The sequence below is a fragment of the Eriocheir sinensis genome, chromosome 5 (genome assembly GCF_024679095.1).
Source record: "Eriocheir sinensis breed Jianghai 21 chromosome 5, ASM2467909v1, whole genome shotgun sequence".
NCBI classification, from domain to species: domain Eukaryota; kingdom Metazoa; phylum Arthropoda; class Malacostraca; order Decapoda; family Varunidae; genus Eriocheir; species Eriocheir sinensis.
The window spans coordinates 27742672-27756452 of NC_066513.1; the positions used below are offsets into that span (position 1 = coordinate 27742672).

General features: G+C 40.8%; 1 protein-coding gene across 13 annotated transcripts in view; it reads left to right on the forward strand.

The window, feature by feature from the left end:
* LOC126986109 (nuclear receptor coactivator 1-like) overlaps nucleotides 1-12267 on the forward strand; it is a 180413-nt gene extending 168146 nt beyond the window's left edge. For all 13 annotated transcript variants that reach the window (XM_050841882.1, XM_050841860.1, XM_050841834.1 and 10 more), the window contains 2 exons: nucleotides 8775-8842; nucleotides 9401-12267. In XM_050841882.1, coding sequence (XP_050697839.1) covers nucleotides 8775-8842; nucleotides 9401-9478 — 146 coding nt within the window. In that variant the 3' untranslated portion in view covers nucleotides 9479-12267. The remainder of the gene's footprint in view (nucleotides 1-8774; nucleotides 8843-9400) is intronic.
* Nucleotides 12268-13781: the final 1514 nt, after the last annotated feature.

Sequence of the window (13781 nt, forward strand, 5' to 3'; positions counted from 1 at the left end):
TTATGTGACGTGAGATGGTTATTGTATGTGCTTATTATACTGTGTTTCATAGCTTTATTTATCTATATTTATTGACCTATCTATTTATCTATCTATCTATCTGTCTATCTATTAATCTCTATATCTCAATTACTAGTTTAACACGTTTTAAAACACTCTGTCTGTCTATATTTATTTATCTCTCTATCTATTAATCTGTCTATATCTCTATTACTAGTTTGACACATATACGAAACACAATTACTATTAAAACCTCATCTATCTGTATCTCTATTTTCTTATACTAGTTTTAACACATTCTCAAAACAAACTTATCCTCAAAACCTTCAAATCTAATTATGTCTCTCTTCTCCTATTACTAATTCTAACACATTCTCAAAACAAACTTATCCTCAAAACCTTTTAATCTAATTATGTCTCTCTTCTCCTATTACTAATTCTAACACATTCTCAAAACAAACTCATCCTCAAAACCTTTTAATCTAATTATGTCTCTCTTCTCCTATTACTAATTCTAACACATTCTCAAAACAAACTTATCCTCAAAACCTTCTAATCTAATTATGTCTCTCTTCTCCTATTACTAATTCCAACACATTCTCAAAACAAACTCATCCTCAAAACCTTCTAATCTAATTATGTCTCTCTTCTCCTATTACTAATTCTAACACATTCTCAAAACAAACTTATCCTCAAAACCTTCTAATCTATCTATGTTTCTCTCCTCATATACTAGTATTAACACATTCTCAAAACAAACTTATTCTCAAAACCTTCTAATCTAATTATGTCTCTTCTCCTATTACTAATTCTAACACATTCTCAAAACCTTCTTATCTCTCTATGTCTCTATTCTACTATACTAGTTTTAACACATTGCTAAAACAGACCTATTCTCAAAAACCTTCTCATTCTTCATTTCTCATTCCGTAAGTGCGTCCGTCGTACCATCACATCCTTGGTTGTCGCTGGTTCATGGAAGCGCGGAAAAGCGATCACCAGAGATGCAGAGAAGAATTGGGATAACTTAACACATTGCATATAATCTTCAACCAGCCAGCCAGCCCTCCCTCACCTTCCGACACACACACACACACACACATACACACACGCACACACGCACCTCCCTCTGTCTTGTTAATATTATGCTTTTTCTTTTTCATCTTAATTCGCTTCCCTTTATGATTTATAGACCTCATTATACTTTGTACATTATTATTTCTTTAGTGAAACTGTGACGATGGTGAATTACTATTATTATTATTATTATTATTGTTTATGACTTGCCGTTTTATTATCATTATTATTTTTTATCTCAGACGAATTAGAAGTATGTGTCGAGATTATTTCCTTGGGTTCAATTCATTTTACTACACAAAACAACAAATATTTTTATCTTAGGCTAGTCAGTGATGCGTCCAGAAAGGGTTGAGGGACTAAGGGATCAATTTTTGGCATGTAGCGACTGTAGTAGTGTTCAGTGCTTCTCAAAATATTGCTTTATCAACCTCATTTCAACCATTTTCAAGCACAGTTATAAAGAGTAGTGGTGTTGTAAAATCGCTACACCATTGCTTGTTAGATCATCCAGTATGTCCAATGCTTCCGAGAATAGTACTTTTCCAACCCCGAGTCCATATTTTTCAAGCACAGTTATATGAGTAGTGAGTGGTGCTTTAGTTAAATTCCTACGTTGGTGCTTGTTAGATCATTCACTGTGCCCAATGCTTCCAAGATCATGTACTTTCCCAGCCTTGTTTTATCCACATTTTTCAAGCAGTTATATGAGTAGAGCTTTAGTTAAATTCCTACATTAGTGCTTGTTAAATCATTCACTGTGCCCAATGCTTCCAAGATTACATAGTACTTTCCCAGCCTTGTTTTATCGACATTTTTCAAGCAGTTATGAGTAGTGCTATAGTTCAGTTCCTAAATCCCTACATCAGTGCTTGTTAGATCATCCAGTGTGCCCAATGCTTCCAAGATTAGTAGTTTCTGACCTCGTTTCCACATTTTTCAAGCATTTTTGTAAGAGTAGTGCCGTAAAACTCCTTCATTTTTGTTTATTAGATGGATTTTTAAATTTTCTCATAGTTACGAGCGAGCATGTGAGTCGTCAGTCCTGAGTTGCATTGTGTGTGCCTCAGCGGCCGTGCCAACCCATCTTTTGTTGCCTCAGCGCTTCCCTTCCCTTCCCTTCCCTGCCATTCCTTCCTTGCATTAGTAGTGTTCAGCTGACTTACTCTCACATCACACACACAGCCTTACATCACATTACATTGCATACCTCAGAGTTTCCATCACACACACACACACTAAAGATTTCTTCTATTTCTACTACTACCACTACTACTACCTCTAATAATACCACTATCTTTTCCACAGGCATAAAGCCATTCATCTCTTCACAGAAAATCAACCATCAACCCATGCACGCAAACATCTGGTATTTCCTGGTATTCCCTGTCTTGTATCACTGTAACATTCCCACACGCACTCCTCCTCCTCCTCCTCCTCCTGTTTCGTCTTCTATAGTAATAATAGCAGCAAACTACAAGCCCTTCCAGCCGGTGTGATAGAAGTTCTCATCCCTGCGTAACTTTTAGGCTATGTTGTGACACTATGTTATTGAGGGATAGTTTTGAGGGGTGAAGGGAGATAGGTCTTGGTACATGCTGAGTATTGTTTTTGACTCGGTGGAATCAGCTTCAGACATTGTATAATTGTGTTAGAGTTCTCATACCTTCCTGTTGGTCTTTGGGCTGTATGTGATGGTTGTTGAGGTGCACAGCTGTTGATCTAGAGCAGTGGTTCTCAGCCTGGGGTAATTTGGTCTTTTCTGTAGGGCAATGGGGAGACAGAGGGAAAACAACTAACCCGGTAGCAGCGGGGATCATATTTCTTAATGGTCCCCCCAAGCGAGAAAAATGAGAAAAAATCACCCCTCACACCAACCATTTCATAATATATATAAAAGCATTTGTGATCAGATTATGTATGATCTATTTTGGGGGGTTTAAATCATGGCACAAATTTGGCCCGTCGCTGCTACACGGTAAAGCCACAAATTTGGCCCGTCGCTGCTACACGGTAAAGCCACAAATTTGGCCCGTCGCTGCTACACGGTAAAGCCACAAATTTGGCCCGTCGCTGCTGCACGGTAAAGCTGCAAATTTGGCCCGTCGCTGCTACACGGTAAAGCTGCAAATTTGGCCCGTCGCTGCTACCAGGTTAAAAGAAATCAGTAAAATCATACCCATTGTGATAGGCTTTAGACAGGGGAGGCTGAATCTGCCCTTTTCTGGTCCAGTTTATTCAAAAGATATTACTTCTCTGCATAATAGAGGTTATACATATTCATTAATACACTTTTAAAGTATGGGCTAAAATGTTATCGTGGAAGTATAAGAAATAAGGGGTAAGGAGTGAAGGGAGGTGTGGAAAACAGAGTAATGGGCAGAGAATGGTTGGGAACTCCTGGTTTAGAGATACTTGTAGCATTTTAACCCGGTAGCAGCGACGGGCCAAATTCGTGGCTTTACCGAGTACCAGCGACGGGCCAAATTTCTGCCATGATATAAACCTCCCAAAATAGATGATGCATAAACTGATCACACATGCGTTGATATATATTATGAAATGGTTTGTGTGAGTGATGATTCTGTCTAATTATTTTGCTTAGAGGGGCCGTTAACCTAACCTAACCTAACCTAACCTAAGAAACATGACCCCCGCAGCTGCCGGGTTAAAGACGCTTGTGTTAATGATAGGTAGTCAACGCAAAGCTGGTAACTCATTAGGTATTGTTGTAGTCCCAGCTCCCGTTTTTTTTTCTCTTTTAATTCTTCTTTTTTACTGTCAGTCTCTCTTGTTCTTCATATCCACTGTTTACTTGCCAAGGGAATTCTGTTTAGGACTATATAATTTTTTTAACTTTCCCTTGACGCCCTTTGATCGACCCCCAATAACAATAATAATAATAATTTTGTTTAGGTCTATATCATTTTTTTAACTTTCCCTTGACGCCCTTTCATCGACCCCAATAACAATAATAATAATAATTCCTCATAGACCGAAACACAGACTTTACTTACACACATTGCTATCCTGGTCCACATCCTCCCCCTTGCTCTGGCCTCCTCCTCCTCCCTGGCACCTAAACCAGACTATATATACATGCACAGTGTTGTCATCCTCTAAAGACTCGTTCGTAAGAGGGAAGGGACGGAGGGTTTGGGAATGCAGTAATCTTTGTGCATGCTTTCAACCTGTGACTGTATGTACATGATAAACCTCGTATAGAGTTACTCCTTAAACTGAATAGAATCTAAGCCTTTACGGTTAAGGATATAGAGGAGATTAGAGCATATTTGAGGTGTTTTGAGGAGGGGAATTGGGGATCGAGACACTGTTTTCTTAGTTTGCACTGGGAAAGGAAGGCAAGGCTAGGTTACACATCCCAGGAAGAACTAGAAGTGACAGGGGAAGAGGGACCTTGTATCTGGTGTACCAAGGGTCACTTTTCCCTTGCACCCTATGTCTAGTTGCAAGGGAAAAGCGACCTTGTGTTGGGTGTACTGTGGGTCACTTTTCCCTTGCAACTCATGTCTTGTTTTTCCTGGGATTCATAGCCTGAAAGAAATGGGTTGCAAGGGAAAAGTGACCTTGTATCTGGTGTACCGAGAGTCGATTTTCCCTTGAGCAACTTGTATCTTGTTCTTCCTGGGATATGTAGCTTGTCTTTCCCAGTGCAGACTAGAATAGAATGGCTCTGTCCCTTACGCTCCTTCTCCTCTGAATGCCTCCTATATAGTGTTAGCTCGTCCCTTATATATAGATAGACCATTAAAGAAAACTACTGCCAGAAGTGATGAAGGGCAAACTAAAGCTTTCGTCTCTGAGTAAATATTTCACCCGTGCACATAGTTGAAAGCACAGTATGATATTGGAATGTACACTCGTTTTATTTCCTTATACCTAAAACAGAGTATCCAAATAGTTATTGCAATAAGTGATGAAGGGCTAAAGCTTTCGTTTCAATAGGTATCTCACCCATGCACATAGCTGATATTGACAGTATGATATTAGAATGTACACATTTAATTTCCTTATACCTAAAAAAGAATATTAGAATAGTTATTGCAAGACGTAACGAAGGGCTGAGGCTTTCGTTTCAATAGGTATTTCACCCACGCATATACTTAGAAGCACATTATGATCCCTCTCTGCTCCCTTATGTCTCAATAGATCGTCAAAATACCTATTGCAAGAAGTGACAAGGCCCTAAATCTTTCGTCTCGGTAAATAGATCGCCAATGCATATAGTTAAAAGCACATTATGGTATCAGGATGTACAGCACTGCCCCTCTTTGCTTCATAATGTTTCTATAGGTCGTTAAAATACCTATTGCAAGAAGTGAGGCAGGGCTAAATCTTTCGTCACAGTATATAGTTCACCCATGCACATAGTTAGAAGCACAGTATAATATGAAAATGTAAATATACCACAATCCCCCTAGCTCTTCATTTTTATCCCTTATTTATAAATAGATCCCTAAAACAGTTATTGCAAAAAGTAACGAAGGACTGAATGTTTCGTCCGTAAATCTATCACCAATTCACAAAGTTAGAAGCACAGTATAATATCAGGATGTAAATATAGCACAGTCCCTCCAGCTCTTCATTTTCCTTCCTTATATATTTCAATAGATTATTTAAAACAGCTGTTGCAAGAAGTAACAAAGATCCCAAACTCTTGTCTCAGTAAACAGTTGATCCTTGCACATAGTTAAAGCTCAATATAATCTTCTAGCTCTCTATTTTCCTCACTTATATCTTAACACATCACTAAATCACTATTGCAAGAAGTAACAAAGATCCCAAACTCTTGTCTCAGTATACAGTTCACCCTTGCACATAGTTAAAGCTCAATATAATCTCCTTCTAGCTCTCTATTTTCCTCACTTATATCTTAACACATCACTAAATCACTATTGCAAGAAGTAACAAAGATCCCAAACTCTTGTCTCCGTATATAGTTCACCAAAGCACATAGTCAGTCTTCAGTATCACCAGTATGTACACTATATAGTAATTCCTAAGTCGTAATTTTATTCCCCTATACATTTGAGTCTACCATTAAACAAGCTGTTCCGAGATCTGAGGCATTTAAAAGAGAAGGAGCATAAGGGACAGAGTACATGCTTCTGAGTTTACACTGGGAAAGGAAGGAAAGTCGGGCTACATATCCCAGGAAGAACAAGACACAAGGATTACAAGGGAAAAGTGACCCTCGGTACACCAGATACAAGGTGGCTTTTCCCTTGCAACTTGTTTTTTCTTGTCTTTCCCAGTGCAGACTAGGAAAAAAATGTCCCTGTTCCTCACTCCCATTCTCTTTCAAATGCCTCAGCTGACATAGGACTAAAGCATTATCTAAATTCATATTCCACAAGTGCACAGTTTTAAGCCATAGTCTATATAATATGGGAATGTATACAATAGTACCTCTTAGCTCCTTATTTGATCTTCTCTGTGTAATTCAGTAGCCTAGCCATTGGTACTGTAAGGTAATGAGTCACTCCATGTTCTGTTGGTCACCCAAGATGTACATAACCTTAACAGTTTTTCTCCTGCACTGTTCTCATTGTATGTGTGGTCAGTCCGTGCAGTAGTCAGCCCACTGTGTCGCCTGGGTGTTGCGGGAATGGAGAACACACAGAGAGAGGCAGCTACAGGACCCAACAGCAGTAAGGTCAAAATTCTCAGGTGATTCTGGCTCTCACAATCTCAAAGCATCTATTTCCCAAGGCTACAGAGGAGATTAGTTGGGTTCTAATGAGTGGTTTTCATGTTCATGGTCCAGAAGCCTTGTTAAACTATCTCTTGCCTCATAAAACTACCCATGCAAAGATTAGTACAGCCTCAGTGGAAGCCTAGTCAAGTGTGGGTGTGTGAGCCGGGAAATGCTTGAGAATATTGGCCTAAGACTTAAGTTCTCTCTTTTTATAATTATCATTTTTGCCTTGATGCAGACGTAACTTTAGTCCATTCCAGTGGTTGTCAAAAAGGGCTTCAGTAATTGGCAGTTTCTTCATTGTGTCACCTCTTCAGACTGTCAATATATTGGAAAAAGAATGCTGCAAACTTTTCATTTTTTCATTTACTTAGAAAGGTTAAAAGTGAAGGCATTGAGCTACTGGAAAGGGTGACCGTTGGTGTTGACAAGCTCACTGGTATGGACTAAAGAGTTATCAATGATTCTCACCTGCTCTTCAATTGGTTTTAGCTCTCTGTTACCTCAAGTACGTCTATGTTTATATCTGTTGCCGAGGGTCTGTAGGCAAAGGGCTGACTGCTGTACCTCTAAACATAAGGCCAGAAACAAAGGGAACAACTCCCCTCACAATAAAATATGTGTATGGTATATTTAATGCTACTTTTAGATATCTGTGGATTAGACATAAGGTACTCTACAAAATTCTCCTTATATATATTTTTCTCGATACCAAAAAGCTTCTTTATTCCAGCCAGTCCATATGAATTTCCGCTGTGTATTGTTAAGCTAGATTGGTGGGTCAGTCGGTCATGAGCCGTGGACTGAGTTTGTGTACTTCATGACTGTGTGTTGATGTAAGCTTGACCAGAGCCTCCCATTGCCTTCCTCTCTCTTCCCGACACACACACACACACACACACACACACACACACACATCCCCATACACACATACTCATACATTTACAACACACACACACACACCACATACATACACACACACACACACACACACACGTAAACACAGACAGCATGTTACTAATTCTTGCATGTGTGTACCAGCTTGGGCTAATGGCATGGACCGAGTGTGTTCAGCGACGTGTGTGTCTGTGTGCCGCTGCATGACGAGTGTGTTCTTAACATAACTTGAGACCATTAATGATTTTTTTTTTTTCTTTTGTAGGTTATTATCTATTGTTTGAAAAGGCATTATATATGTTTCTAGGAGTAGGATGAAGTTAGTATTTGCATCACCAGTCAGGGTCAGATAAAATAGTTTACATAAGAATTTGGTTGCTTTTCTTTGCTAGCTATAAAGGAAAGCAGGTTATGAGGGGGGAAGAAATTGATTGGTTCTTCCTCTTTTCATCATTTTGACTCTAGGCAGCAGATGGTAAATGATTGTGTTGGTCAGTTAATAGATATTTCTTAGTAAAAAACAGGTCCTAAGATTTTTAATTACTGGCTGCCTGGTGTTAGTAGTAGAGAGATTTTTAAACCTTAATCTTGGTCATTTTTGGTGATTTTATTTCAACCAGAGGAATAAATTTGAATGATAGATGATAGAGATGATAAATGATAGATATGATAGATTTGAATGACAGAAAAATTGTCTGTCTTATCATATATTGAAGATGAGAAAGAAAAAATCTCTATATGAAAACTGGAATTATTAAGATAGATACAAATATAAGATGCTTGAGAGAACACTTCCATATAACATAATGATCTACCAGAGGACAGATGCAATATAATATCCTTGTCTTACAGGAGCATATTCTAATATTTCAGGGCATAGCTTAGTAAAGGCAAATGGTATACAAGTGTTAGGGTTAGCTGAGGGCTGCCAGGGATCAGTCCAGGCTGCCAACACTGTGCTGAAGACCCAACCCTAGCCGCTGGTGCCTGGCAGAATGTTAGGGTTGCCTCCGCACCCTTCCCTGCCAGCCTTTCTGTGTGTGTGTATGTACGTGTGTATATATTGTTGTGTCCTTGGCAGAGAGCAACAAGTGGGGAGCAGAGAGCGTCAACACCAGTCAGGCAGGAGGACTGAGCACATCCCCCAGGGTAAGGATACACTTTGATTTTACTGTCTTTAGTATTTGTATCTGTCTATTTTCCATTGCCACTTGACTCAGCCCTCCATTACTTTTGAACTAAATTTTGCTCCCTTCTGGCACAACCTCAGCCCTTCTTTGCACCGAGGAAGTTGCCGACACCTTCTCAACTAAAAATTCCTTATTCTGCTTCCAAATTTCTAGACTCCTCATGCAGCTAAAAATCTAGAAGAGTGATTATAACAACATACGCAATAGAGTAGTGATGGTTGTGAACCTTTACCCCATAGCAGGGGCTCCCAACCTTTTTGTTCCTCTGTACCCCTTGGGCATTTTTATAGGTTCCCGTGTACCCCTAAAAATTTAGGATAAAAAACGATGAAATTGTAATATTTTGATATCATTTTATAATGAAATCTGTATGTGTAGACTGATGATATAATTTAAATAACAGTTTTACTTACTGAAATGAGGAAATTGAAAAAAAAAAAAAAGACTGCAATTTGAATGCAGATTACAACACCATGTATTGTACATATGTTTAACAACTTCCATTCCCTCTCGGCAGATGGATGATAGTCGCAGCAGCGGCGGCGGAGACAAAGGGAAGACCGAGAGCATGTTGAAGCACCTGCTGTCCAAGTAATGTCCGCAGCGGGCCTCGGCGTGTCGTCAGCCAATGCTCACCAGCACGCTCATCGTCCCTTTATTCACTGTCTCTTCAACCCGCCTGCCGCTGCCTGTCTGTCTATCTGTCACGGAGAGTTGCAGGTCGTGCCGCTCGTGTGTCCCTTGTGGCGCCAGCGATGGAGCGCCTGCACGCCCCACTGCCTGCCCGGAGGAGGACGAAAACATGGAGCTTCACGGGATAGTGACGAGACGGAGCCGTGATTTTACAGTGTCGGAAGTTGCATGAGAGAAGATTATTGTGTTCTGTGGTATCCTTTTAAGGGTCGAATCTGTGCCTATAGTTACGAGAGAGGTTTTTTATCTATCCCTAAAGTTCTTAAATCACTGTGTTTTAAATCCTCATTTTAAAAAGAAAGGGTCAAATCTGTGCCTATGATTAACATGAAAGGTTATTTTTATCCCCGAAGCTAAATTTGTTGCCTAGAATGTTCTGTTTCCTAGAAGGTTTTTATTCTTTTCCATGTTAAGGAAGTATGATTGAAAGTCTGTCCAGTGTAAGTTTATGATTTTGATTCTGTCCTTCAAAACGTGTTGAATACCCGAACCAAGCCGTGAGCAGGCCGCTGAGGAGCCCAGTGGGGTGTGCTAGCCCCGGCCTGTGGCGAGGGAGGCCGGTGTGATGGTTCTTTGCCAGAGCAGTCCTGTGATTTACACTACCAGTACAAAGAGGGGGAATGCAAAAAAAGTTTGGTGGGTCCCAGGGTTTGTGCATTCTATTTCCCATTTGCCCACAAGTAATGTCTACACGCTCCCTACCTTGCTTTTACCATTGATTACCTTAAGGAAATGATTTCTCTTCTAGATATATGAAACCCATGATTTACCTCACAATGAGATCCCCTCCCCTGCACTTCAGCAAATGGCAAGAGTCGGTCTCATTGCTATATTTTTATTCTTCTCCACCTTCGCGTCTTGTCTGTCAACCTGCAGCAGCACGAACGCACCGCCAGCCCGCTGCGCCAGAAGACGTGCCATGTGCTGACGTGTGGCAGGGCCGCCGGCGCGCTGAGGCTGGGCGGGGCGCCGGCGGCAGGGACTCTGGTGGCATGTTAGCTGTGGTTGGGTTCAGCCTTATGTGCAATTCTTACCATTGGGTTGTGACTTTGATGTCTAGTGTACAGAGATTATTATTATATGAGGAGGGTAACAGTTGGTGTTGTCAGACTGTTGTATACTATTGTTATGAATGTAATTACCATTAATATAGTTCACTTATATACAGAGCCTTACATACTCAACTCTTCTATACCAAAGGCATTAATGTAGATACACAGTGTACTTGCGGAAACTTCCCTAACCCTGTATTTCTTTGCACATCACGAGTTGAATGTTAGATAGCAGGAGATGTTATCAAGATTAGAGTAAAATATCATGTTATAATGGTTTATTATTTTTCTATGAGAAAGTTTATTGACCTGTTGTTATTCTACAAAGAAAATTAATGTTGGTAAAGCTATGTTAACTTATTGCTGGAACACAGAAGTGGCCGGGGCCAGACAGGAGGAGCGGGCCGGGTCCGAGCCAGCCACCTGTGGTGCACGCGGCTGGGAACAACTTGCTCATCATTCACTTATCGGCCACTCGTGGACTGGCGGGAGGATCACACGGCGACCCTCGGGAGTGGCGAGCGGTGTGTCAGAGAAAGACGGAGGGAAATAGTCTGTATTTTTTCACTTTGGGATCGTCCCGAGACCATTTGGTAGATAAGCAAAACAAGCAGCCAGTGTTTCTTGTTTGAGCGAAGAATTCTGTACTTGGCTGGCGTGTGATAGTTATATTTTGTTCTGGACCAGACTCGTGCTTCGTAGAGAGTGGACTCAGTGGCCGGGCTGCCGTGCGAGGCCGAGCGAGTGTGCGAGCGGTGACTCACAGTGAACGATGGAGAGTCGGTCGCCCTCGCTGCGGCGACGCCTCCGAGACTCTGGCGAGGGAGGCGGCGCCCGCCCCGACGCCTGGTATGTTGACACAGGCATAGTGAAGTGACTTAGCTCAGGCAAACCTGGAAAGTGCTCTTAAAATAGGAACTGTTAAAAGTGGCAAAAGACAATTTAACCAAAGGGCTTAAGTGTAATTTAAGTTTGGGGGAGGAGGCAGCGGGAGCGCCGGCCCCAGGACTACTGTGCCGCGGCCCCGTCGACGAGTGACCAGAAGTTCAGGCTAGAAAAAGTCCCCTCCTGACCTTCTTCTTCTGTCATCATTTGGGAAGTGATCTAGTTGACCTTTTGTTTATTATTCCACTACTGATTGGTTCACATTTAAGGCCTCACGGAAGAAAAAAAAATTACGTTCGGATTTTCTTTCCAGTGATTTCTCTTTCTTGTTGCCGCCCCGACTATAGTTCCTGTCTCGACGAGGAGCCTCTTGCGTTGTGGTGCCCATGTCCGCGCTTGTTTCCCTCCAATGCTGGCACTCCATGATTGGTCAATATTTTATTATTATTATTATAGAGTTTCAGCATTCAGTTGTATGTTTCATTTGGTGGAGTATGACTTTTGTATATATTTGTAGTGTGTAAGAGTAATTATTATGTAACAGTTATGGAATCCCACAAGAAGACTGGCTGCTTCACCTCCGAGTTGCTTTTCATTCCTGTGGGGCTTTCGTCACACCGTATAGTCTGTATTTCATTGGTTTCTGCAGCTTCATTGGTTTGCATTGGTGCGTTCCCTGTACATTGTGTGTGTATAGGCAAGTTTCACCATCATTAAGCCATGTGGCGAATAAAAGAGAAATGGTGTAATAATACCCGAGACTTTTCTTCTTTGTTACCTTGGGAAGAAGCTGGAAGGTGAAGTGAAGGGAGACTTTTCTTCTTTGTTACCTTGGGAAGAAGCTGGAAGGTGAAGTGAAGGGATATTTTGAAGAGTATCTGTATAGCTAATAGCAGAGACTTCTCCTTCTCATACCTTTGGAAGAAGCTGGAAGGTGAAGTGAAGGGATATTTTGAAGAGTATCTGTTTAGCTAATAGAGACTTTTTCTCATACCTTAGAAGAAGCTGGAAGGTGAATTAAAGGGATATTTAAAAGAGTATATGTATTTAAAGTTAATAGCAGAGACTTTCTTCTCATACCTGTGGAAGAAGCTGGAAGGTGAATTGAAGGGATATTTAAAAAGAGTATCTGTACAGCTAATAGCAGAGACTTCTTCTCTCATACCTTTGGAAGAAGCTGGAAGGTGAAGTGAAGGGATATTTTGAAGAGTATGTGTATAGCTAATAGAGACTTTTTCTCATAAGTACCTTTGGAAGAAACTGGACAGTGAATTGAAGGGACATTTTGAAGAGTATCTGTATAGCTAATAGCAGAGACTTTTCCCATACATGTGGAAGAAGCTGGAAGGTGAAGTGAAGGGATATCTTGAAGAGTACATGTCCTTCCTTCATTAAATTAGTTATATTGACAGGCAGTAATCACTCAGTCACACTATATATTTTTATTTTCAAACATCTTATTTTCTCTCAAACAGTTCTTTTCTAGAATGAGTTTAATGCCCATTCTCTTGAACATTTTCAGGACTCACCCACACCCACATTTGATAAGGCTGTGGTAGATGTGGTTGCATTAGTAGTAGTGTTTCCATGGGTACTGCTATGAGCCTGGGGATAGTTTGACAAGGCTTCTACACCATGAAAAGGAAGAAAACTCCTGAGAACCTGACTAACCTCCATTGTGGCCTTGGGAAATAATTATTCTTAGATCCAGAAACATGAACGGGTAGTTTTATGAGCCTAGGGACAGTTTGCCAAGGCTTATGCACCATGAAAGTGAAGAAAACTACTACCACTACTACTACCCCTGATATTGGCTATTACTCAGTCGAAGATGGGCGTTAGATATATTAGCGATTCTGTATAGCTAGGGCCCTTACATATACAGTCTGTCCTTATGGTGGTCAATTCTTACTAGTTTCCTATTGTGTGAGTGGGCGGGTGGGTGGGTGATGGAAGGGTTGAGCAACTGATTGAAGAGTTATATTACATGGTTTGATATTTTTCCTGTTAGTTATGAATCTTGATTAGCATGTGTAAGTGTGTCAGTGATTGAGAAATAGAAGAGAAACTATCACTATCCATATTGCTCCTCTGAATCGAGTCCCATGCAAGAGTTTGATAACAAGGGAAGGAAGGAAGTGTAAAGTCTTTTTTCAAGCCAACGCTACATTCCTTCTGACGGCCACTGTTTAGATGTTAATGTGGTAGTGGGGTGGTCGTCTGGCTATTTCCGAGCGGTTGTCAATGATGAGACAAGCCTCAGGACAA